Below are 27670 nucleotides of genomic sequence, written 5' to 3'. Positions count from 1 at the left end.
CCCGGCCCCCCCCGCCCGCCGGCGGCACCTTGCGAGTCATCCCGGCCCACCCCCCCCGCTCCTCCGCCCCGGGCGGCCCTCGGGTGCCGCTTCCCATTTCACTTGGAGATATTTTCGGGTGGCAGGAGCCGCCTCGTCATTTCCGCTAGGAGAAAAAGACACCGGCGCGGCGGCCGCCGCCGCGGAGAACCGCAGGAGCCGGCGGGCAGAGCCGGGCAGAGCCGGGCAGAGCCGAGCCAGCCCCCCCTCCCCGCTCGCCGCTCCCCCTCCGCCACCCGGGGACCGACCTCTCGGCGGGGCCGGCAGCCGCCGCTGCCCGCGAGTCCGCGGGGGCGGGAAACGTCGGAGCGTGCCGCCGCCTCCTCCCCCTTCCTCCCCCTCCTCCCCCTCCTCGCCGAGCCGGCAACATGAACTGAAATCCCCAGAGAGGCACAGAGGCGGCGAGCGAGCGAGCGGAGCAGAGGCTAAGCGGGGATTTAGCGGCTCTCTCCTCCTCCTCCTCCTCCTCCTCCTCCTCCCCCCGCCGCCGCCGATCGGGCTGCGGGCAGCGCGGTCCCGCCGCTCCTCACAGCCTCGCCCCTCGCCCGGAGAGCGGCGGCCGCCCGCGCCCCTGAGCCCCCCATGGCCCTCATCATGGAGCCCGTCAGTAAGTGGTCGCCGAGCCAAGTCGTCGACTGGATGAAAGGTGAGGAGCGGCGCCGGGGCTACGCGGTGACCCTCTTCCATCCCCCCCCCCACCCCCCCAAGTCCCCGCAGGTGCGGAGAGCTCCGCGGCTTCCCCCGCGCCGGCTCCCCCGGCCTTTCGGCTGGGGGGCGGGAAGGGAGGAGGGGGCCGTCGGGGCCGCGCCGCTGGGGCGAGGGAGCAGCGTGGGGGCCCCGGGCTGCCCCGGGGTGTGGGGCCGCGCACCCCCCTCCGCCCCCGGGCGCAGAGGGGGGACGGCTGGGGACCCCCGGCGGCCCATGAAGCCGGGGGGGGGGCTGTGCCCGGGGAAACCGGGATGCTCCCGGGTGGCGATCGCGGTGTGGCTGCCCACCCCCACCCCCCCGCGGCACCGGCCCCGGCCCCAGCAGCGCGGGGATGAGAGGAGCGCGGCCGGCTGCTCCCGGCAGATGCGGTGCAAAATGACTCGCGAAATAAAAGTTTAACCTAACGTGGGGCGCTCGCCCGCGCGGGGGGGCAGGGATGCAGCCGCGCCCCGCGGGGGGGGGGAACGGGGGGTCTCCGCAGGCGGCGGGGTCGGGGGGTCGGTACGCGCCCACGGGAGCTCCGGGGCTGTCCCCCCGCCCCTCCGGCTGGGCCGAGGGCACACACACATGGGGGGGGGTCGCGATCCCCGTCCCCAGGGGCGGCATTTAAACATCCGTGATTTACATCAGCCTGGAAGAGTCCGCCGGGCTGACGTGTGTTTGTACTGCTGCCCTCCTCCTCCTCCTCCCGCTCCTCACCTGTCCTCCCCAAAATAAAGTCTAATGAGAATAAAATTTGGACTTTCTGGAAATGCTTTTCTGTTATTCTGTGTGCACCGACATGGCTTTAACACTGCAATTTAAAAAGGTCTTTTTGTGGTGTGGGTTTTTTTCTGTTGTTACCTTTAAGTTAGGCTGCAGCTGTGTTTTGAATAAATCACCATCTAGTATTATATATCTTTTTATAAAGATGGAATGACCGGATGGGTACAACTTTTGAACAACTGCTACATTGTGGGAGTTCTTTATAACATGCTGCGTGCTACTAATGTGACAGTTTCATCATCCTTAAAATTTCAGGCATATAGCATATGTTTTCAGTTATTCAATCCTGGCATTTATAGCTGTCGAGTTATAATTATATTCAGTAACATACATAGTTTTGCTGTTTCTGAAGCGTTCTCAATCCATAGAAGAATAATAATAAAAAAAAATAATGTGATACTTCATATCCTAAGAAATTAGTAAATATTAATAAAAAACTTGAAGGAGCTACAGATGATCAGTATTAAAAGCAAACCCTTTTCAGCTTCAAAATGTTTTATTACAGCTATTTAGATTTTAACATTTTTACTTCTGAAAAAAAAAATTGTGTAGGAGTTTTTTTTTCAAATCAGTATCTGCGATAGCTCCCCCATATTTTGGGAATGCAGAAAAAAAAAATTGCAGACAGTGCATTTTTAAAACACTTCAAAAATGTAATACATCAAATGCTTTTCATAAATGACAGGTGAAGTACGTTGCATACTCTACTTTTGTATTGCATCAATATAAAGTCAGTTATTTAAAAACAACAGGCTGACTAAATGATAACATTAAAAATTGTGAGGCTGGATAAAGGTTAGAAACCTGTGACTAACGCACAGAGCTGTAGATCTGTTTTTAAAACTAATTATGTGAACTTTACAAAAAAAGCAGTTACTGCAATTGTGCCTACTTTTTGGATTATGAAGCTTGCTTTTTAGTGTGTAACCTGTTTATTTTGGTGCAACTGCTTGATTGTTTCTCTGGAGTACTTTAATTTTTACTGAGCAAACACATATATGTTGCTTCAAGCTTTTGTTTCTTCATTTTGTATTCTGAGTTGCAGATGAAGCTTCATTTAGAGTGAGGTGCAAAGAGATAAAAGCACCTGCCTTTGACTAGCAGTGTTTGAGGAAAACCACCTAGTTAGTCCCTGTGGTTTCAGAAGTTGAACCTGGAAATGAGTATGACCAGCAGACATGGGCAGGTCTGATCCTGTCTGATGGATCACACCTTGTCGAGTTCGGAGGAGGGACGGTAGTAGATAAGGGCAAGCGGTCTTGGCTGCAACAACTTCGTTTTCCTCACTTATCATTGTAGTGTTGCAAACATTGTCACTGAAATCTGGCTGAAAAAATGTTATTCTGCTGCTTTAAACATATTGTCTCCAACTAATTACATTTCTGAAATTCTCAAAAATAGCTTATTTGTGTTTTAAGAGATATCGAAGACAGTTCGATGAGTAAAACATGAACGTGTCTTTGTCAGGAGAACTTTGGGGCGAGTGCATTTGTCGTCTTTGCATTAGCAGCAAAGTCTGGTGTGCATAAATTACATTAAACTTCAAGATGCGACAATATTTTGCTGACTTACTGGGGTTATTTTACAGAATTATAAACATTGAACTCGGTTTTAACCTCCTCCTTGAAGTAAGTGCCCTGCTATGTAATATGCCTGCTCAGAGCAGCTCTGTAAAGAGCATTCTTCAAAATAGATTTCAATGTTCAAAGCAAAATCTTTCCTGAAAAAGGAAAATCCTACTGTTTAACATTGTTTACAGTTATCTGAAAGTAAGGGGAAATGAAACACTTCAGATTTTATTGCTCTCAGTGTTTTTGTGATGGTCTTGCTGGTATGACCTGAACATTTTCAATAAAAGGCCCCGGCTGGAATTCTTTATTTAGGCAAAAGAGCTATTACCTCAGTGGCATTTTGTTCAGGCCCGGTGCTTTATCACTGCCCTAGTATTAAAGGATGTGAAAAATGAAGACGGGGAGAGTATTCCTGCTCAAAAGTGTTAGATAAACGTGCTGAGCTCTGGTATGGATGGCTGGATAGGAAGCAGGCTCAAGACCGTCGGTCTTCACGGAATAAATACAGTCTCTCCAATGTCTTCTCATTTTTTAATTCCTTGATATACGTGGTTGGCTTATGGATCCTTTAATTGCCTATGGACTCTAATGCTGCTGAGATACAGAATTGTACCTGGAATCGGTTATGCAAATAAGCGACTACCTAAATTTCGACCTATGAAAATGTGTCCAATGAGAAGTTGTGGACCAAAGTACCAGTTAAAACTTTGCAAATGAAAAGGACAAAAGGAGCGGAGCCTGTGTCAGCATATGAGTTTTTGTATGGTTTCAAATGAACCCACTGACAGAAGATTAACTGTCATAGAACTAGAAAAAGAGCAGATCAATTAGCTCATCTCTCCCACAGGATGGCATATTGTATGTGGAGGATAAAATGAATATTTAAATTGATTCAAACTGTGTATTATTTTGCTTTTCATATATTTAGTACTCATTTTAAAGGCCCTGCATGGATCAGTGAGCTGAAACTGTGTCAATCACCTCCTCTGCCTCCCCTTTGGAAGACATGTGTGGATTCCACTGCTGCGTTACAAGACGTTGACATGTTGCATAGGCGAGTGCCGTCAAACGTCATGGCTTTCACTGACTCAGGAAGGGAACGTGTCAGATGTGTTTTTGATTTCTGAGGTGCTGAGAAAACTCACAGACATGCAATTACTTTCCAAACATCAGGATGTTTTTAACAGAGTCTTTTAATTTAACTTCTTTTGTCTGAGGTTATTTATAATGGCTGTACTTTGATAGGGACTTGCTGCTTTTAACAATATTCTAGTTTTAATTCAGTACCAGTGTCTCAATGGCAAAATCTGTTAAAAAAGACAACCCACCTGGAAAAAGCGGTATTAGTTTATCTAACAAAGCTTAAATATTTATTTTTTGCTTGCTGAATGACAGCTCATAGAGCTTATGCTAAGCTCATACAGCTTAAACTGTTGTAATGGTAGTCATATTCAAGAAGCTGATGTCTGAGGCATGGACTTGCTCTAAAGGATTCCAATGCTAAGGGATGGGGGCTTTTTGCCTCTATAAAGTCTACTCTACCAGCGTTTAGAAGGATGTAACTATTTCGAAGGACTGGGGGAAGAGAAGGAGAAACATGAACGTGCTAGCAAAGTGAAAGCAGAGTGCAGAAGTTCCCCATTTGGATGAATGAATATTATGTGGATTTAAGAACGAGTTTCTGTCTGCTCCTCACATACAGAAGTTCATGTCCATTTTCAGTAGAGTGTGTCTTTGCATGGAGTTGTCACGGGATGCTGACAAATGTGCTTCACTTTCTGTAACAGGAATTATGTGTCATTCTTCAAGAAAACTCAAGAGTTTGTGGGAATGGTCTGAAATGAAACACTCTAATGCTTAATAATGATTTTAAAAAAATGTTGCCATGGGGATTCTTTTGCTCCTTTTCCTGCATGTGCAGAACCCTAGGACTTCTGTGGCAACACCCAGGTCCTGCTGCAGTTCCTGAACCATTAGGTAGCAGCAGGGAAGTTCATCAGTGAAGGCACAAACCTTCTCCCAGCACTAGGATCTAGCAGATGGATTTAGGTCTTAGAAACAGTAAGGATGACTCCTGTATTCAAGGTCACTATCAGACCTACCTCATTTGTTGCATTAGCTTTCTCTGAAGAAGACTGTGTTATGGACAGGGTTTAGGAGAGAGCTTTTTCTGGAGTGTAGGCTGGACTGTAGTGCTGCAAAGGCCTGTGAGCATCTACTTCATGGTAGAGAGGAGGCGTGCTTGCACGTATGTGCCTCATTTCGGGCTTTCATTTTTGTCAGTCTTTTTGTTTTTTTTCAATGGTTTATTGAGTTAAAGTTGCTTTCTTACGCTACTTCCCTTCATATTGCTTTTGGTAGGGCCCTTAACAAATGTGACTATTAGAAATAATATGGAAAAGGCTGAGCTGTCTCAGGGAAACAAAAGCTGTATATTTAAGAGTGTGAAAAATGCTTGGATTCTGAAACTAGTTCCTTGTGAAGTTTGTGTAGATGACTGATGAGCTGCAGAATAGTCATCAACTCGAATAGTCATTGCTAAGTGCCATATGTGGAATAGATCAGGTGTTTTACAATTAGCATTAAAACTTCTTTTTTCTCACAAGAAAAGCAAACTGAAATTTTGCAGTATCAGAGGGTACATGTAGTACTCCATTAGCTTTGAAGTGATGCTATTAAAAGGAGTTATGACTTTTACTGTAAAGTCTATCAAGAAAAGCTGTGGCAAAGCTGTAGAAAAATATGAAATAGTGCCATAGTTGGAGCTTAATTTCAATGAACTCCCAAACTTTTAAATTAATAGATATTACATTCTTACAAATGAAGTAACTAAGAATTTCAGTAGGACAAGTTGGGGGTCTTTCTGGAGAGGGTAGTTTGCTCAAAGATGGATAGTCAAGAGTCAAACTGTGCTATTCCAAACTTTAGTTTTAAGACTCTGACTTTAAAACTGTAGTGAAAGCAGTTCTTGGAAGATCTCTCTCATTAGCTTGTTTATTTTTCCTGTGGATCTCTCACTTTTTGCTTGCCCTTCTGACATCAGGAGTTTTAGCAGTATCAATGGCCACCACATCAGTCACGGTGATGTGTTTTAGGGCATCTTGGTTTGGGATTAGCAAACCTCTCCTGCCATTGTTTATCAGCAGAAAATGAAACTGCAGTTGAAACGGGGATGTGACAAAGCCTAACAGCCCTGGTGTTGCCATAGCAAATGCAATGTTACATAAGCAGTCACTCTGCAAATAATTCACGCAGCCAAATTTTGAGCATTATATGAGAATTCATTTCTAAATTAGTGATCTTTTTGGGAGGGAGCTTTCCTAGATGAGCTGATCTCACTTGCTACCAAAATTAATGTGCTAGTTGTGAAGCTCTTTTAACACTGCCCGTTTACACCTTTATTTTGTTTGAACATATTGTTCTGTTTCTGAAACATCTGTTAGTTTAAATATGTCCTCACAATATGTTTTCTCAAGTGTTTTTTTGCAACAGTTCAGCGAAGCTCTATATTCTGATCTTATTCAGATTTATTTGCACACTGCAGTATGAAATCAAGAAATTTACAACTGTTTTCTGGTTAATGGGTGTCAAGAATTTTGCAAGACAGTGATATAAACCAGATCACTTTTCAGATGAGAGTTTTGAAATATATATACAGATGTATTTTTAGAATCTTTGCAAGTAGTTGTCTTTTAGCGCTTCGCCAATAATAAAACAGGCAGTTTTATCTTCTAAAACCCAAATTGGTAAATGGTCTAGCCTTTCTATCTGATCCTCAGAAGTGTAGGTAACCGTTTAATATCAGTAAAGTTACTGTAGCATTTGATCGTACTGTATTTCTCAGAGTCAGATAGTAATATTTCTTTCCAGTTTCCAGAGGAATAGGGAAAAGCTGAGAATATTCTTTGTGTGTAGGCTTGCATTCAAAGGTATGCAACCAGGAGAAAGAGAAGGCTCATTCCTCAGGCTTCCTTGTTATGTAGATGCTGGGTTTTGTTTTCTGTTTTTCAAGAAGTTACCAGTTCCTCACTAAATCATAGGATAACTGTATGAATGATCACCTGTAGCAAGCATTTACCTTTAGCATGATAACTTAGCTTTAGATTTCTAGATCCAAATAAAACAAAACTGTGCTATTGTCACGCTTACTGCTTAAATAATTTACTTAATGAAACATTTAAAGGTTCAGTTTACAAGCTGGATAGTTATCAAGACAATTGCTGTAGGATAAGGATTCCCAAATACCTTACTAAAAAAATCCAATCATGCAAGGGCCGCGTAGTGAAACTAGATATGCCCCATTTTCTGAAAAGGTGAAGTAGGAAGATGGAGATGAGTTGTATTTTTCAGGAAGACAAATTTCGGGGGCCCAATATTAGGCCCATGTTATAGTGAAAATGCAGAGGAAAGCAACTGCCACGTGAACCTACTTGCAGCATTGTGCAGGGAGTTTAATTTCTTCTTGTAGGACAGTTGGACCTGGCAGGACATCTGCTCTTAAATTTAAAATAGTTGACTGTCCAAGAGCAAGCATCTGCTGCTCCTCATAATACTCCTTTCCTGCAGTTGAAGGGTGAAGGGCTGGAAGACACAGGTCCATTGGTCTGGTGCACCCAAGATCTGGAATGCTACATGAGCATTCACTCGTACACATGTTTCGCCCTCACTGTATATGGGGGTGAGCAGATGTCTGGTAAATGAAACAATTTTTTTTCCTTGAGGTTTCCAGTGCAGGCATTTCTCTTATGCAAAGGGAATTCAGTATAACAAGTCATTTTAAAGCACCGGAGGCTTGAAAGTCTAGCCCTTTTCATTCTGCTTATCTGCCAAATAATGTTATCTTTGAGAAAATAGCTGTGAGTGTGATCTTGTAGGGTGCTTGGCATTTCCAGTTTATCCTTTAAGGTAGAAATTTAGGGCACTTGGTACCTCAGATGAAGTGCCTAGAACAGTAATTTCAAAGTGTTTGGCCTTACATGATTAACATCTGCTACAGTACCATATGGTGGGAATTTCCAAGTAAAGTGTTAATTAATGTATGAGTGTACCAGAGTAAGCGGTAATTAAACTATATTCAGCTGAAGTGTATTATTTTAATATAGTGGGATGCAAAGTGCTGTACTTTTGTATTATACCTTTTCTGTTGTGTGAAGAAGAGGGCAAAAAGTTGATGAGAATTAATTGAGCCTTTAATTTAAAGGTTCAAGTAGCTTTTTAAAATAAATGGTTTAAGACTCACATCAGCATCAAACATCCATTGATTTAAGTGTAACAGGGTCTTTGTTTGGTAATGCTGAATTTTTGATTGTGGATGCTGTGGATACTCCTCTGGTAGGATTTTACTGGTGTCCATTGTGGGTGACGAATGCATGTCCAGCTGAGCTGGGCAAGCATATAAGCCATTTTCACATAACTTCTGATACCGCTGATGGGACTATGCCTGTGTCACTTGGTCTAGTACCACTGATGGAATGAAATCTTCCTGTGCAAACTGGCCAGAATGGTCTGGAGGAATGTTGGGGTGGGAGATAGGGGTGTGCTTGAGTGTGGGTAATGCTAGGGCCTCCTCCTTGGCCCTCTTGTATTTGGAAGGATGAACATACCCATGGATACTGCTGAGCTGCTGGCTGGGTCACCTCTAAGGGCTCTTCTGTCCCACAGAGGATGATTGTCGGCCATACAGAAGGTTGTAATATTACTGTTTTTGTTAAAGTGTAGAATTTATTTTTAGTTTGGCCAGATCCACCAGTTGCCAATAGCTACAGCTGTAAATGACCTATTTTAAAATAGATTCTTCTTCCCTTGCCTCCCCTCCTTCTCTCTTTCCTTTCTCTCCTGATAATCTTCACATCAATAAGAAGGTGAAGAAAACCTTCCTCTGCATAATGAGGCCAGGTAGATATAGGTGGGACATGCCAGTGTTGTCTGAGTAATTCACTAGATGGCATTCTTCCCTCTGAGTCAACACTGAAACCCTTTATGGGAATGACAAGAGACCTTAGTGTTTTTAGTGAGATGTCAACCTGAAATCTTGACCAGGTGTAGTTGCTGAAGGCTCGCTGGCGCATTCTTCGTAATAGTGGAAGAGTTAACTAGCATCCTGATTAAATTCCATGTTAATAATTAAAATCTTTGTAACTGGATTCCCCTCATTGATATCCATTACTGACATGTGCCTGCCTTACTTTCTTTACTTGCTTTGTAGTTTTATTGGTTGCTTTCACACAGTTGATACTTCTATTTGCAAGGTACAGTGCCATTCTTGTCCTTGTTTTGCTTCAGATTTTCAAGAAATACTGGTGGAGGGACCTGTTGAATGCAAAGTAGAAGCTGCTCTCTGAAAAAACACCTTATGTTGTATACAGTCAACTATTGTGAATATACACTTGTCCTGCTTTGTGTACACCAAACAAATAACATTTTTCTTCTTGATTAGTCTGATTGAAGTGTGACTGAAGTATGGGGTGAAATATCCAAAAAGTGCTTTATTGAGTGTTCACCATTGGTTGACTACTGGCTGGCTTGTTTATTGTTACTTTGTTGTTATGGATAGAACCATGTGCCTTTGTTTCCATTTCTCTTAAGAGGTTAAGCACGGGTCTTTTTGGTAGACTTTGTTTTATTAGAGATAATACGAAAAAAATTACAAATTTGTTAGTGTGGTTTTGTAGTCTGCTTCTACTTGTTTTGAAAACTTTCTGTAAGTGAAAGGTGATGAAGTGGTCATTACTGCTTTTCGGAAAGGTGTTTATTGCTCTTTTCAAATATTGTGGTCTTCAGATACTTATAAATAAAACTAACTATATGTTATTTTAACCTAGCGTGTGGAGGCTTATTGTTTAAATTTCTCTATCTGTTTTTTAGCATAGTCTTGAGTGTTGTGCCCCACAAGTCCTCTTGAAAATACCTGTGATCAGTAATTTCACTGTTGGGTACTGGACTTCAAAATAAGATGTAGTTTTCATTACTTTAGCCGTTACTTCATTGTATGTTTTAAACCTTATGGATCTTAGCTGTTTAATGCAGTCTGTGGTCAAAATCCTATTTCTGGAGCCTTAACAATTGAATCCAAGGGCACAGTGTAGCGTGAATAATTTGTCATGCTCTGCATGTGGATTTGAGAGAGAGGTTCAGCCTGGAAGTGGAATCATCGCACATAAGAAATTTCCGTGTGAGTGTCAGTCTGAATGTTTGAAGGAAGGAGGACAGTTTATCATTAGAAAAATAAGAAAGTTAGGTATATGACAGGATCCCCTGAGAACAAATAAACTCATTTTTTAAAAGGCCTGGATATTTCATAGCCTTCAAAGGATTGTTTTAAATGTCTGCTTTAGCAAATTACATTACTGCCGTAGCATTTGAATGCCTGCATGAGTTACAATGAAGCTACCCTTAGCAACTATAGAAAGTAAAATGGTGTATATGCAATCATGAAACTTCTGTATTCCTAATATTAGCATGTTTCCTCGTGTGGTTTTTTTTTAACTTTTAAATAAAGAATTTGCTGTTCCTGGCAACTACCTTGGCTTGAATAAGACAGCTGAAGAGTCATGACAAAGTCATGACGAAGGAGCGCTAGCCATATCCCTGATGGAGATTTCAGTATTTGAAATGGTCTTACCAGCTGACCAACCCAAGGTCTTGGGAAAAGCAAAACACTTTGTGCAAGACCCAAAAAAATCACTTTTCTATGAAAACATACCTCATGTACTATGTAGCATTCTCTAGATGAATAAAAGATGAAATTTGTTGTGGAAGGCTAAAGGTAATTTCAGTTACTAAAAGTTTACAAAGTTAGCTTACAAGGACTCACTGATTTTCTGCTTGTGCTGTCTAGGTCAATAAAAACCTTTTCTGTTACTTGTTTGGACATCATGTAGTTTCTCTCTTCTATCCTAACCATTGTCCCTCAGCTCACTGTAAGCCATACTGACCTATTCAATTATGAATCGGAGGTAACTAACGCTAATGAGATATGAATGAGTAAACCTGAACAGACTGGACAATTAGTGACTGCCTCTGGTGGTGTTATTGGATCATAGGTGTTTATCCGTCTTCCTGAGACCATTGCTTTCTGAAGCAGGGTGCAGCGGTGTGCTGTAGGTGGCTGCCTGGGCATCTGAATGCTGAGGACTGTAGGACAGGGGCTTGAGTCTTCAGGATACCCTGTCCTGGATGTTTTTCACCTCTGCAGATCTGTGCAAATTCCTGTTCAGAGGAGTGAGTGCTCTGTGTAATAGAATAACTGAAAATACAACTTTGATATATGATGTGTTCCTTCAAAAAACCAAAAATTAACTGAAAATCTGTTTTCTAGTTGAAGATAAAGCTGAATAAAAACTTTGCTGCCCAGTCCCTTATAATAAAAATAATTACCCTTATTTCAGAAAACGTTTGTTTTTCAGTTGATAATGTATTGCAGGCTGTGGTGAGAATGGTGACATTTTAGATCCAAAGGAAAAATGAACATGCTCATAAGTCTTCAATTGCATATGTATGAAATTAATTCAACTAACAGGCAGAATTAAATAACATCTAGGAATTGTAATATTGTCTTATCATTTTTGTTAGATTTCCTCTCTTTGTCGATGTTCAGTAGTGTGGTCTACCTCTTACAAGGACTTGTATTTATCCTAAGAATTAAAACTGTAAATCTTAAGCCTGTACCCTCTTGTTTAGTGCTTTCAAATACTGTAAGGATTTTCTTGCAGAATACTGTTTAGATAAATCTTACTAAATCAAAATTCACCTCAAGAAAGAATTAAAATGAGGCCTCTGAAGGAAAAGATTGATGTGTGTCGGGATTTAGTTTCAATCAACAATAAAATTGTTTCTAAATTTACAAATATATCTAATTTACTTTTCTTATGATAGAATCTTTGAAAGTGTTATGGCAGTTCACAAAGTTGTAGCCCAAAGTTTTTGAATTCAAAGTATCTCAGTAGTCAAATGTTATAACTGTACTCCCTAGAAAGAAAATGGCTTCCAGATTACAGTATTTTAAAAATAAGCAAATAGTGAGAAAAAGCTTTTTAGTGCCATGATTAGGTATTTAAATCTCAAGAGGTCATTTGTTTTTGTTTACTGCTCACTATTTTAGGATTTTTCTGTCAACTGTGGAACAGCACAAAATGATAAACTGTAAATGGTTTAATGGTGAAAATCAGCCATCAGTGTTGAGAAAAATAAGTCTGTGTAGCTCCTCTAGAAGAAGGTAATGAAGCACCATAAGAACAATTGACTTGAATGAACTTTTGATGGGTTCTTAAATGTGTGCCCTTTAAAGTTATTATCATATGACAGATGGGGAGTAAACTAGCTAGGAGCTCAGAGAGGTGGGATAAGGCCAGCTATAAAGAGTTGTCTGTTTGGGGTTTTTTTTCCCCCCTTTTTTTTCTCCCTTCCCTTAGTGGCTTTTTGCTGTGGCATATGTGACTTTATTTAAGTTTGCTCTGTGTGCTCTAACACAATTGCTTTGTTTAGTCAAATGAATGGTTTTTTGTTTTGTTTTGAATTTTATCTTTTGTTTTTAGCATTAAACCTGCATATTTAATTAGGATATGTTATTAAAGATTAGATTCTCACAATGGGATGTGTGCCAGCTCTTGAAATGAAGTCATGCTTGTCAGGAGATAGTAAATAATAAGCTTAGTAAGGTTTAAAAGATGTGTCTTGCAAAACATTAGCCCCTGTAATGAGTGCAAAGTGGCAACAGCACATAAATATCAATTGTTTTTCTCCAGTGGATCCGTTCAAATATGAGTTTTCTTAATTTGAATTAAATTTTCTTTTGCCAGTTTAATGAAACAAGCAAGAAGGGATGTTTGTCTTTTGAGAAACCACAGTTTCCCATCCCAGAACAATGACTTGTTTTGAACTGAAGGGGAACAATTCGACATTCATACAATATCTTGTAATCTCTATTCCCAAAACCATGTTAAAAATAAGAAACTGCTGTCCAGCGAATCCCCATTTAGCTGTAAGGGGGAGTCTTGGATTCCCATCTTTGCTTTCGGGACTGTCTGTATTTTGTTCTTCATTTTATCCAGAATCTTTTAATCCTCCTGGGAGCAAGGGTTTAGAGCATAAAGTTCTCTGTGCTCTTAAATACCTTGAGCATCCTGGCTGGTGTGCCCAGGGTGGCATTGGCAAGAACAGGATTTGGAGACAAGGATGGGTCTGTCTCCATCCTAATTTGATTAGACAAAACTGTCTGCAATCATGCCCTGAAAGATTAAGAGCGTCTTTTGATGACTATGGTCTTAAATTCAGGCATCTGATTTCTGTCTTTAAGTGCATGAGTGTCTCTGCGGGCCTGGGCAGAGTAACTCCTCTGCTAATAACCTGTGCAGTGGGTTTTTCATTGAAGTTTCTGATGTGTCCCCTGGCCCCTGTGGGAGAAGGAGGCACTGGCATAGTCCTTCAGGGTGCACCTCTAGCCCAAAACAAGGGAGGAAGTGGGAACAGTATGTTGGGATACAAATGTATCATGCAGAGAGTAGAAAAAAGGCATACTATGCACACACACATATTCTGAGTCACTTTTGGTTTATGTTAAATTCTTTTTTCATTTTTTAAGTTGTATCTGTAACATTTTTGAAATTGCATGTATAAAATAAAGTTGACTCAGGAGCCATGTGGTATGAGATGTAACCCTGGGAAAGAGAAATTGCCTTTAATAATGAGCAAATATTTCACTTAAGTTATTAAAAGGAAAACAAACCCAACGAGTAATGAAGAAAACTCCTGTGTTTAGTAATGTGGGGATGCTTACCAAGTAACCAAAACCTCTAGTATCTGATGCTTAAACTAGGTAGGCATTATGCAAAGTAACAGCAAATTGCTGTGGGTACCATGCTGCTAAAGGCACCACTTTTGCCTGACACACAAAATTTATCTACTCAATACTGGAAGGCCTTAAGAATCCTACATTTCATTTTGTAAGGAGCTCTTCTCCCATGTGTCTGAACAAAATTACAGAAAATGGTTCTTTATACTGCTGATTTTTTTCCCATGTCCTTCTGGACGCTCTGTATTGTTTGCTTTACTGGGGAGTTACCAGTATTTCAGCAGCAGGTGAAGCGGCTGCTTGTCACCCACTGCACTGCAAGTCCTCCAGCTCCTCCTCATTACAGGGGAGGGAGAAGGTTAAATGCCTTGTGTCATCTCTACTTTTAAGTGCACCGAAGCATTTCTAACTGACTGGCTGCTTTTTTTAATGAAAGAAATTTGTCTCGTAACAGCTTTATATGCCCAGCTAATTAAAACCACTCCATTATATTACTCTCCATATATCCTGTTTGGTAGGCAGAAATTGTTTGCTCTTTGACAGATTCATTTCTTGTTGATGTTGGTTTTGTAGGAGCTGCTGCCTTGGACCTGTATAACTTAGAAATAATAAGGCATTAAGGCATTTTATATATTGGAAAATACAAGGATTTGTTAATCATTAACAGAGAAAACATTTTCAGTCTTGTTTAACATCATAAGCTGCAGTTTGTTTTGCATGTGTAAAAGCCTCAGCTTTATGGCAAGACTAAGTTGAGCAACATTTAGTTTGATACATGAAGCTTGGGAATGTATTTTAAATAAAGAAATCATTAAACACGCTATGTCTTTGTTAGCAACCTTTTTAAAAGCTGTCAGGAAGGAAAAATGCCTTTTTTTTAGTGAAGAGGTGGGATTGTTTGTACTTTCTTAGGCCCACACTGTTGGTTAATGCCCTTCAGATTATTTGAAGCCTTGTATGTTTTTCCAGTGGTCTCCTTGTTGCAGCACTTTGATTTTTTCCATATGGATCTAAGTGTGCACAAGTGGGACTTGAAGACTGCCATGCTGCCTGTCACTCCTCATTTGAGACCTGGAGGTCTGAGGAACTTTGCCCAGCTGGGATTCCAGATCGGCTGTTGAGATGGATCCACCTTCTAAGCAAATCATGCATATCTTGCTTTTCTTCCTATCTTTTTCTTGTGCCAAAAGCTGTGGGGTGGACTGAGGATTAACAGCCCCATTAACTTTTGTCCCAGCTGTCAAGCAATCCCTTGACAAATTCTTTGGTGGTCATGTTGGTGTAGATTCGGTAGCACATTGAAAAGGGAAAATGTCATTATTAGTGGCTTACAATTTCACAAATGAGGTTTCTATTCAGTATATTGTTGCTGAGTCTCTTGACCAAACAAGTTGGGTTCTTTCTGCAAATAAGAGTCTTAAAAATGAAGACCAACCACCCTCACCTCCCCAAAAGGAAGGGATGAAGAGGGGCTTGAGTAGGCACCTTTCTTCATTCCTAAGTAGAGAATCATTCACCAAGGATGTTACAGCCTGAATGGCACAACAGAAAAGATGAAGTATTGTGTAGGTTATTTGGAGGGAGAGATCTGGTAACCAATGATAATTGCACACGCTCCTGGCTGAGCAGTAGAAGCCGTCACAATTTGCCATCTGGTTCACCATTATTCTGACTGAATGTAGGAGGGGAGAGAGTGTTTGTAATTCATAACACGGTATAAGGGGAGAGGCTGGGTCCCGGAAGCCAACTGGACGGGTGTCTCTTGTCTTAGGCCCTGTAAAATGTAGGCCCTGTATGACCTAGTTTGTCATACATGGAAAGAGAGAGGCAATGTAGGAATAGAAGGAGAAGGAAGAGTACTGCAAGTTTTTGTTTTATTTAATAGGAAACCCTTCAGTGTAAAATTTCTGCCTGCTATAGACTCTAATAGATCTGCTTTGATCTCGCACAGTGCTTATCGCTGTTACAACGATAAGCAAGACACTACCAAACAAATCAGTGCTGATGAACAATAAACAAATACACCACCAAAACTTATTTCAGAAGCTCCTTGAAGCTGTATGAGAAATATCAGAGCTTTGACAAAATACCGATATATGGCATTGCTGTGGATATGGACTGGCTCTGCATGCCATTTGTTACAGGGGCAGGAGGGGCTTCAGTACATACTCAGTAAGTTGCCAATTATGAGTCAGGTCATAATAGGACTTTAAGGATTTTTAAAAGTGCTCTACAGATAAGATTAATAGATTATTTGGTGAGTCTGTATAGTATGTTCATGTGTTAAAACAAGCTCAAAATGTCAGCGGAGGTCCTGAAGTGTACTCATTATTAATAGTCATAGTAAATGCTGACATTCTTGTAAGCTCTTGCTTTTATTTGCACCGGTGTTTGTGATAGCTTTTAAAGGAACATTATCATGGATATTTATGGACTTTCTCAAGGAAAATTTGAAATTACATCATCTTACAGTTTGAGACTAAGGCATTTCTGCCTCTGAGTTTGCATAAAAGAACTGATGACATTAAAATATCAAGGCTGGTAGGAAAGGAAGCATAACACAGAAATTATAGAAAACTGAAGTAACTAATGTAATGTGTCTTGAATGAGCTATGAACCATTTTTCTTGGTTTATTTCATAGTGATAAAATATTATGAAAAATGCTGATGGCATTTACCATACATCAAGGCAGATCACAGGGGAGAGCAGGTAGAGATGCTTTTATACTTTTGGTAGAGGGACTAAAAGAAGATCTTCCCTGCCTCTCGCTTTGGCAGTTACTTATACAGTTACTGATGTGGGTGCTGAGCTCCTGATGCACAAGCCCAGTCAGCCGATGTGCCACAGCTGCCGGTGGTGGCTCTGTGGCTGTGCAGGGGCAGCGCTGGTGCGGAGCCGGCAGCGGGCTCGGGGAGGCATCTCTTGCCGTAACCCTGTGCATCCTTGCAGCATTCATGGATTATTAATGTGCTCACTGGGGGTGACATTATCTGGCACGTGAGACAGGCCTGTGTCCAAAGAAAGGGTGCGGTAAACTCTTACAGTCAACAAAGAAACCTTTTCCAGGTGGGCTACTCTGAGAAGGCAAGGCAGGGTTTAATACTGTGTTTTAATTAGTGTAAGGTTTCCAAAACTGGTGGCTGCCCTTGTACAAAAGTGCAGACTGTGTGGAGCAGAGGGAAATCAGAAAGCCTTCTTGGTAGGTAGGCATGAGCTGAGACACCTGGGAAGTCCCCTAAGTCTTGCAAAGAGTAACTCTGTAACTGGCACTTAAGCTACCGGGTCTGCGATGTTCTGATTCAGACTCAAGCGAAACAAAAAAGTCAAGTTTATTCATCGCTCTACAATGTAGCAAGAAGCTTTGTAACAACTGACATTTTTGTCATGTTTTGAATGCTTATTAGCACTTCAGATTAGCTATTAAAGGACATGAAACATTTAATCACCACGTCTTTTTTTGTTGGTAGTAGTCACTAGTGCAATGCTTTTTTAAAAACACTATAGTTAAGTGACAAAATTGTACTTTAACAATTTTACTTGGGATGCAGCAGTTTCATGAGTTGGGATTACTGGCCTAAGCAAACTACATTTTCTTCCTGAAATCTTAAAATAGTAATAAAATAATTCTAAATGTCATGCAGAAGCCTGGAAGATCTTTTACTGCCTCTAAATGCTTGGGCATCTTTAGTGTTTGGTGCAAAGGTGAATACTTTTACTCACGATTGAAACTAATATTTTCTCATATTCTGAAGGTCTGCTATTTAATGAATCATAGAATTGTTTAGGTTGGAAAAGACCTTTAAGATCATTGAGTCCAGTCGTTAACCTAGCACTGCCAAGTCCACCACTAAACCATGTCCCCAAGTGCCACATCTCCTTGTCTTTTAAATACCTCTGGGATGATGACTCAACCAGTTCCCTGGGCAGCCTATTCCAATGCTTGACAACCCTTTTGGTGAAGAAATTTTTCTTAATATTATAAGCATGATACAACATTAGTTCTGTAACAGTGACACATTCATTGAATTGCTTTTTCCTTCCCTAGTACTAGTTAGCTATTTAAAAAGCAATTTGGAATATACTTCTGACTAACTTTAAAATGGAGGTCTCTCAATTACAAATGAAAAGGAAAATTTATAAGCCTCAGAAATCCTCAAAATACTGAAGCGCGGTCTTTTATTATGTTTTCAGCCTGATATTCAAAAGGTTCCAAATAACAGTAAAATAAAACAGCTAATTCCTTCAGGGGTCCATAATTGTAGGACCTTTTTCTTAAATCAAGATCTATTCCTCTGTGCAAAAGTGGCATTTAATCAAAATAATTTCCACGTAACTATTTGTGTTCTAAAAATACAGAATGTGTGAAAGATTAAAAGCAAACACTCATTTTTAATAGCATATTCCAGGGAACTCTGAAGGGAATGTCATGGAAAATATCAGTGAAAGTTTGCTAATCAACCCCTATCCTTCCCTTTGCTGTTCTAAATGGCCAAGACCTGCCCCAAGCCATGGTGGGAGAAGTCTTCACAGTGAAATCATGCTGTGAGGATTTCTGCCAGCTTCGCTAATTACGAGCACGCAGGCAGCTCTCTACCCTCAGCAGTGCGTGGCGAGGCAGCACATGTCATCCCATTCCGCGAGGAGGGGAGGAAGCAAGCTGAAACACTGAGTGAAAGTGAGAAGATGGGGGGCAGTGGCTTCTTGCAGCTTCTCCCTTGGCCTTGTGGGTGCGGGTGGCTGGCCATCTGCCTGCATGGGGAAGCTCTGAGCAGGGGGAAGATGGGTTTTGGGTAGAGGTCAGGAGTGGTCACACCAAAATGTTCCCCAACTGGAATGGATGCAGTGAGAGACCCAAAGTACCGGTGCTGCAAGGCATTGGTGAGGGTGGAATAGCGGTGGGTTTGTATGTGGGAATTAGGGATGAGAGAGGTGACTTCTGTGCCTGTTGTCCCACTTACATTGATGAGTTGGGACTGGGCTGAGACACACTTCCTTCTCCTTGCCTCAGCCACTTGTGGAGGAAGACTGGACCACAGGTGATGACTGCTGCAGTCAGGGAAGAACTGAGATGCAGAAAATAGACTTTTGTTTCCTATAAATGCTGAATGGTAAAGTTTTCTTTCAGAAATAACTGAGAAAACCTGACCAAGAAAAACAATACCTTGTTATGTTTTTCCTGCATGCCAATGGGGTAAATTTTCCTACTGGCATTTAGAGGATGCTGAGTGATGAGGATTCGGTTTGCAGAAGAGAATCATCTTCTTCTCTCTGGAGCTTAGCTTCTTTCATAAAACGAGGGAAAAAACAACCTCTCTGCATGCCTGGCTGAAGTGTTACCTTGGTGGTAAGCTGCAGGGAAGGTGAAATTGAAGAGTGAGATGCAAACAAAAAAGGTCAGTTGTTGCTAGAACTAAATACATTTTTGTGGTCTTGACAATACAGAAAATATTTCTTTTAAAAAGGGAAGAAGGATTGTATATACTTCACAGCTTGTAGAATCCTATGTTTATCCTTGGCAAAGTGTCTTAAGGTCTCAGAAACTATAAGATTTTACAAGCATGTCACAAGAAGACATCTAGGACCCTGCCTCATGAGATTTCAGTGCAGGGTTTGAGCTGGAGAGCTTCTTTCTGTGGCAACGTGGTAGGTTTTGAGGTTCTGTGGCGAGATTAACTCCTCAAAATTTAATTATCAGCTATTGCATGTTCAAAATACTTGCCAATGTGGTGGGTTTTTCTTCTAATTCATATTGGAAGACATGGAAAAGTCTTGAAGACCAAATTCAGAAAAAATGGGAAATTAGTTATTTTACCAGTATTAAAGCATTTCTGGATAAAAACCAAAAATGAAAAAAAAGTCAGTAGGACTTATGGTTGTATAAAACTGTATTAGAATTAATTTTGGAACATATTCTATATATTAACACTGGCTGGCTAATAATACGTGTTTAATGGGAAAGCTTTTTAAAAATATCTCCAAATGCTGATGCTTTTGAGATTTTCACAATATTCTAGGGTAATGACATTAATTTCTGAGAGAGATTGTAAAGAGCATACTTAGGTCTGACATTTATACCTTCCATAATATCAATTAAAATATTTAGTCTCTGCCTGCTATCAGCTGAAAGGACATGAGTAACTCCACAGCTTTCTGCTAGAACAAGATGCGCAACCTTGCACTTACATAAAGCATTAGTGTGATGTGTTCTAGTTTTGGTAGGAGTATTCACATACTTGAAGTTAAAATTGTGGATGGTCTTAGAAATGAGGCCCATATTTGAGAACTACAGTGTAGCTGAAGAACGTATACCTTGAAAATCTTACTCTGGGGATTTTGTGATTTTTGACTTTTTTATTTTTGCAGCATGCTAACATCTAGCATTCAATTTGCATGTAGTTAGACCTCAGTTACTTTACTGAGGGGGGTATGTTCATAGCTGAGGGGGTTTGCTCATAGCTCTGAAAATAATGTAGTAGCGAATAGTTCTGCAAAAGTACTTGTGTACTGACACTGTTCCTCTGTTTTATCTGGGATGAAAGGTTTACTTTCTGGGAAGCTAAAAAAAGCAGTTGTTTTCTATGTGTGTACCCTCAGAAACTTCTTCTACTTGTTTTCATCCAAGGCATATTTAAGACATTACTTTCTCATTGCTTTTGTTTAATTGCTTTTAATTGTTTTAAATGTTTGGGCACTCACAGGGCATTTTTTTCTCTCAGGATGGGAATAGGCTTTCTTGGGATGATTTAGAAAGTACTGTTGCTACCATCTGTCTTTGACATAAATTTAAACTTTACAATTTACTTAGTAAAATTCTTTTAAAACTCAAAAATGTTAGGATCTAATGATTTAAGTCTGGCTGTGAAAGCCTCTAATCCTCTGCTTCCAAATTAGCCTTCCTCATCCTATGTGCAGAAAGGAGAGGAGAGACATTTTGGGATGGAGTTCAATAGCATCAGGCCAAACATTGAAAGATTGTTTGCACAGCTGTGTCTAAGCAGTGACCAAACTATTAAACAACCTAGTGGGGGGAAAATGAATAGAAACTCCTGTTGGCTAGAGGACTGAGTTTCCTGGACAGTGCTCAGGACGTTATGAAGTCATTGCACATGCTGGGTCGAGGCTTTTACCCATATTTTCCCCTTGTGCTTGGGAATAATTCATGCTTCGTTTTTCACAATAATATAATTGGCTTAAAGCATCTGAACAAAATTCTGCATCGACAGTGATGCACTGTAGTGTACTTACCTATAACTTCAATTAGGGAACCTTTCACTGCCAGTAAACTGATTCACTGATGTGAGAGGAGACAGTGCCTGTATATCTGTCTTGCTTCCTTGCAAATTGTGGATTATCAAACTGGACTACTGAGCAATAATTTAATCAGTGGCATCAGAAGAGCATTAAGCTCCATTAAACGTTGGGTCACCATCAATGTCAGATGAGTATTAAATTATGGCTTGCAACTTAGCAATAGTCATCCAAAAGGCAGTGTTTAGGTTCTTGGCAAGCATGTAACAGTTTATTATGGAACAGATGCTGCAGAGCTTAACATATGACTGAAGTGTCAAGTTGTGTCAGAGAAGATGTGCCCAACACTAATGCGGTGCTCAGGCTTTGTGAGACACATGTTAGTGAATTGCTCCCTACCTGAACGATGTGTGTTAAAAGTGTTTCATTAATAGGATCTCCTGTTGAATGCTTGGAAGTCAAAGCACTGCTCTGTCTGCCAAAGACTGGCTTAAAATGTGAATAGGTTATAATGAAATTCTCTCTTCAAATGGTGGAGATGCAGCTCTGATAAGGAGGGAGGACCTTACAGGCAGCTCAGAGTCTGAATTTTTATGTAGAAGAAACATAATTTTCTTTCTGGTTCTGGTGCACCATAATATTGCCAGCCTGATATTTGGAGGATTACTTTGATACCTTTATTGCTAGTCACAGATTTTCCAAGTAACAGCAGTAAGGTGAAACTAGTGACGTTCTTTCTGGGTTGCTTCGCTGATATTAGCAGCAGCAGCTCTTATGCAGCAGCTAAATCACTGAGGCTCTTGTCAGTCTGCTGTACAGCTCCTGCCACTTAGGAAAGCTGTGTGCTGCAGGAGATGCTGACCTTGGAGCTATGCAGGGAGAGAGAGGAGGATGAAAAATGGATGCTAGAGTAAAATGGTTTTCCCATTCTTGTTTAGGTGCAAAGAGAATAAAGATGAGGTAAAGGGAGTGTGTTGGGCTGGTAGCATAACAGTTGTGCTGAGGAAAAATTTTGCTTGGTGGTGGTGCTGGGAAAGGAATAAATGAGAGGGACGTTGATATAGGTGAAGCTTACCTGGTCTTTACACAGCTGCCAGCTTGGTGGTAAGATGGGTTCTCCAAGTGGGAATCCTGACAAGATTTCCCTGCCCACCTCCTGAAGATGGTTGTTAGGGTTCTTGCCAAAATCTTGTCTGTGGTTAAGATTTTCTTACCTGTTTGTAACCACAAGTTGGCCACATAGTCTTACAGGCACAATACCATGGCAGGATATTTTAAGCCATGTTACAGGTTTTCATTTATGAAGGATTGCATCACTGGTGCTCAGATGTTGCCAACTAAATTCTTGCTGCTATGCAGAAACCATTGTACTTCTGTTTTGTGGCAGTGGGCTGCAGATGGGATTGCTGCAGTTTCAGCTGAAGGAGCCTAAGGACAGCTGGGCAGAAGGCAGTGGTCTTCAGGGAGGAATCCTGTCGTCTGGCTGCAGGACAGGCTGACTGAGGTGATGGGGCAGTGTGTGGCAAAACCACTCCAGTCAAAAGTCTCCAGAATCTCCTCCTGCCCATAATTTTCACCTTAAAATTTGGTGTTCATTTGCTTGTTAAAAAGTGCTGCCCCAGAAATCTTCATGTCCTATATTGTTATGCTGTTATTTTTCTTTTCAAAAATATACTAACTTGTTGAAATTTCAATGCTAAGCTGTTAATATTAAAGCTTCAGAAATTTTTTCAATTTTCCTTTTTTTCTCCCTATTACAGTTTTGAAACTGGCTATTATGCAGAGACCCAGCTCCAAAAGGGACTTTAGCAGAGCAGAACCTGTTGTGAGAGGAGAATTGCACCTTATCTTTATAGGCCTTAGAAAGCCATTTCCTATCTACCAATGCTTAACTTCATGCATGCTTTATTATTAAAAGCCGTGTTATTTCTGAAATAGTTCAAGTTAGCGAAGAGATTCTACAAGAACTGAAGAGTGTTAAGGTATTACTGTTGCTTAACAGGAGGCTGAAATAATACATAAGCACTAGGATGCATGTGATCTGCAGTGCAAGATGAGAATACAGCTGATAGGTGTTTAACAGACTGGTTGGCATTTGGGAATGATGGTGGAAATTATGCATTTGATACCTTAGATCAGGTGCTTGGAAGTAAAGATGTGCTCTGTCTTTTTCAAAGAAAATCCAATCTTTAAATCTTTATTTTTAATGAGACCAAAGGAGTTTGTGGTAGGTAACAAGGATAGTGTTTTCCTTCAGTCTTTAGTGACAAGGAGGAAGGCATGCAAAGTCAGCAAGAATTACTATGATCAAAATAGTAATTATTATTAATTCATTCAGGTTTTAGAACTACTTGAAATGGTATATAACCTTATGTTTCAGATACACTTTTAAGAATGAATATGGAAAAGGAAGCTCTCATACAATAAAAAAATTAGTACATATAACAAGCCCTGTTTAAACTCTGCAGAGTGAATATTCAGATATTTTCTTGCACCTTTTGGTCTTTTTTTTTTTTTTCCAACTTTTGATTAGGTCTAGATGAAGTGCTAACCAAAATACTTGATATACACTGTCTCCATCACTTTTCAATATAAAGTAAGCAATGCCTACATGGCCAAGAGATAATTCAGCAAGATCAAGAAGTATACTACAGTAGCCTATATACAGCTAGCACAGAAAGTGTTAAACAGCATTTACCTCCTGGTGATGTCTTGTGGAAATGGGCAGGAATATCCATAATTGGGACTCTTTATTCCATGCAGACTGATACAAGTATTTAGTCTGCCAGCCAGGAATATTGCAGAATAAAGGATGAAGATGACACAAAGGAAACCCAAGCTCAAAATTAATTCAGTGGTAGAACTTTCTATGTTGTTTTGTTTTTTTTTTTTTCCTGTTATCTGATAAGCTATGGCAACAATATACTGAAGCTTGTGGAACCGCAGCCTCACTTAAATCTCAACCCTGGTTTAGTTTGCTGTGCCTTCCACATAGCTTGGGGCAAGGCTGTTTTTAAGTATGGCTAAGCAAAATGCATGAGAGCATCACTTTACCTTGTGCTGCCTTCTGGAGGGCTCAGTATGAGTAGAGCTCTCATGGACGGTGCAATTTCTGTGATGTTTCTGGCCTCTTGCTACATGAATTGCTTGGGAGGCCAAGCACTGTGCACATCTTCCACCTCCCCATAGATGGTTTTCAATGTTGCCTGCAACAGCAGCAAAGTGTGGGGATTTCAGGTTTTCCTTTGGCTTTCCCAGATTTAGGCCTCTGAATTGGTTAAGTAAATGTGTGTATATGTGTGCATTATAAAACGTTAGTAGCACTGAACTGCAGCATTTTGCACAAATTCATACAGTGTGTAATACTAATATTTAATGAAATACCTCATCCTTCTTTGTGAAGGAGCTTCAGGGACAGGTTTCATACCATTAATTTAGTGCTATGCAGTTAATAGTTAAAAACAAATTGTTATTAATTTTGTGTGACGCGCGCACACATTACTTTCCATGTGAATGTTCATTTCTCTTTCCTAGGGATACAACATTGATGAGACTTGAAAGAGACTAATATGTCGCTGTAGATTAATTCAGTCTTTGAAGGGTATAATTCCTAGTTACTGCTTTTTGCTCATATGGATAAATTGTATGAGCAAGTGATTATGTAAAATGAGAAACTAGCTAAAGTGTAACTTAGGTTGTCACTTCAACAGGTGGGGTTTTTTTTAAAATTTTTATGTATTTACAACTTATGCAGAGCCAGCGACATTATTTTGAAAAGTATATTTCCAAAGAAAATAAAAAACTAACAAATGTATTTTGCCATGATCCAGTTGTGTGGGTTGCACTCCTACTGCTTTACAGGCTTACAGTTCATATTGTAGATTTTACATTATGGAATGTGTTCTTTTAATGAGTGAGAGGGAGAGTGGGGAAGAGCAGGCATGTAAAGTTGTCCCTGCATATACTTTTATGTAAAGCTTTCTCTACTTTGAATGTAGTTTGAAGCAGATTGTCTTAGCCAAGAAGCTTAAAGCTGAAATGTATTCAACTTCTTAACATTCACTGGATCTGTGCATATCAGAATGTAATACAGCTGTACTTGTAGGACTGTTTGTTATTTGAACATATTCTGTCCAATTATGGGTGATGTCATTAAGGTTCTCTCTTAATTCTGAAATCCTTCCTGAGAGGAGACAGATAGAGCCGAATGCTGGATGATTTTACTGGTAGTAGAAGGAAAATCAAATGTAGAAGAAGGAAGAATAGTTTGGAGTATGGATGGAAGTCATTGTATAAGCACTCCCAACGAAGCCTAGCTTCTTGTCCACTGTTGCTCCAGGGAGAGGTTCAACGTAAGCATAGCAAAACTGAGGAACTGCGAATGTTGCAAAATGAATTGCATGGGTTTTAACCACGCTGCTGGGCTGCACGAAATCCACAGACCCCATGTGATAGCATCACCAAATAAATCTTGAAGCCTTATCTGAACCATTAGCAGATTTCTTCAGGGGTGGGAGACAGTGTAAAGTACTGAGGTAAAGGAAAGCTTTAACAACTGTTGTATTATTTCTTCAGGGACACAATGTTCCAGCTTGCTCCTAAAGGATCCCTTCTGACATAATAAATTCTTGGCAGCAAAGTTGGTTTTTGTGGTGAAGAACTATAATAAAGACTGGCAGAGCTTATTTGACTATTTTGTGTAATAGCATATATTAGCCCCTGTAAGGGAGGGAGAAGAAGAGGGCCCTTCTTGTGACAAGAACAGTGTGTTTAATGTGGCTGCTCCGGAGCATGCTGTAAAAATGCAAACATGGGAAGGCATTTGAAAGAACAACCAGTACTTATTTACTTACTTGGTTAACGTCAGGGGTGTGCTTGGTTTACATAGAATCATAGAATGGTTTGGGTTGGAAGGGACCTTAAAGACCACCTAGTTCCAACCCCCCTGCCATGGGCAGGGACACCTTCCACTAGACCGGGTTGCTCAAAGCCTCGTCCAACCTGGCCTTGAACACTTCCAATGATGAGGCATCCACAGCTTCTCTGGACAACCTGTTCCAGTGCCTCACAACCCTCACAGTGAAGAACTTCTTCCTTACATCTAATCTAAATCTACCCTCTTACAGTTTAAAGCCATTACCCCTTGTCCTATCACTACATGCCCTTGTAAAAAGGGCATAAACATCTCCTGGCTGTCTTGCATATTACACTTGTTTTTTCTTTTTAATATGTGATTCATTTATATTTTGTAGGGGGGTGGGATGGTTACTGAGACATTGTATGTGAAGCGATGGAAGTGGTGAAGTATAGCTTTCCCTTTCTCCTTCAAGTCACTCCTACGCATATCAAAGTATTTGACCAGTGATTTTAAGTTACAGATGTTTCTTTGTCATGTGGAGGAGGATGTACAGCTTCTTCTGCCCACAACTCTAAAACCATCCCAAATCTCACACTGTGCTGAATTGTGTGAACGTCTGCTAAAGAGAGCTACAAGCCTGGGAATTGCATGGGCGTTGCAAGAAGGAAGAATGAACGTGAGGGAGTTCACTCAGAGTTTGAAGAAACTTTCCCTCCTGCCTGCCTGCTGTAGGCTTTGACATTTGATGGCTTTGCACTTCCTATAGTCATATGTGCTAGTGTGAAGCACAGCTGCAAATAATCATGGGACGGTGAAAAGCTATGGAAAATTAAGACTTTTGTATCTTAAGTCCTGAGGGGGTGTTTCAGCCTTATAGCCCCTTCTAAACTGCTGAAGAAGCCAATACCACACCTATTTAGACAAAGCCTCCCATCCTTAGGGGATGTGGTGGTTGCATTTCAGTGCTTACAGTCATATTTGGGAATTTGGTAGTTTGTCATTGCTGTGTGGTGCAAGATTGTTCGGAGGGCAGGTGCTGCGCATTAGTGCAATTGCGGTTGGAGATACGCAGCCATAGCCCCAGGGCTGGGACAGATAGGTGGGCTGGTTTGCTTTGGGCGGACTGTGCCCTCGCTAGCCCTTTCCAGCTCTTGGCACCGTTACCTTGGTGGTGTGTTTGAACCTGGTGGTACTCACTTCAGCCTATTTTAATAACATTAGCACTCGCTGCTTGCTTGAGAGACGTGTTGGAGAATGAAGCCACACGCTGTTGGTAGACGGACAGTTGTTCTTCCTGTGTAAACCAGTGGTGTAGCCTTTTTGTTTGCAGGTGCCAGAATATTATGTTTGGCAATAAGCTGTGTTTTAATCTTGTGTGTTTGGTGATAAGCTGTGTTTTAATCTTGAGAAGTTGTTTTGTGCTAGTATAAAGATAAACCTCTAGAAACTCTAAAGTCAGAAGGAGACTGCTGAGGAAAAACTTTTTGTTGTGCTCATTCATAAATTGCTTTATATTTTAGGGGGAACCAATTACTAATAAAGTTACTCCTTATAGTCTGATGTATAGTAGCAAATTCTTAGGAAACATCAAAACCCTGCAGTGGTAGTGATGCAGACAGATGTTGTACAAGGAGTTTTAGAGGAGAAAAATGGTAGCATTTGAAATTTAAAATATCTGATGAAACATAAAT

The 27670-nt window shown here is 40.8% G+C and overlaps 1 protein-coding gene across 6 annotated transcripts in view; it reads left to right on the top strand.

Annotated features, from left to right (window-relative positions):
* Positions 1-431: 431 nt before the first annotated feature.
* CNKSR2 (connector enhancer of kinase suppressor of Ras 2) overlaps positions 432-27670 on the top strand; it is a 218505-nt gene continuing 191266 nt past the window's right edge. For 3 of the 6 annotated variants that reach the window (XM_074814671.1, XM_074814669.1, XM_074814668.1), the window contains exon 1: positions 432-685. In XM_074814671.1, coding sequence (XP_074670772.1) covers positions 622-685 — 64 coding nt within the window. In that variant the 5' untranslated portion in view covers positions 432-621. The remainder of the gene's footprint in view (positions 686-27670) is intronic. The other 3 variants (XM_074814672.1, XM_074814670.1, XM_074814673.1) reach the window with 2 other exon arrangements.

The sequence above is a fragment of the Strix aluco genome, chromosome 2 (genome assembly GCF_031877795.1).
Source record: "Strix aluco isolate bStrAlu1 chromosome 2, bStrAlu1.hap1, whole genome shotgun sequence".
Taxonomy (NCBI): Eukaryota; Metazoa; Chordata; class Aves; order Strigiformes; family Strigidae; genus Strix; species Strix aluco.
This window is presented reverse-complemented; position numbering and strand designations above follow the sequence as displayed.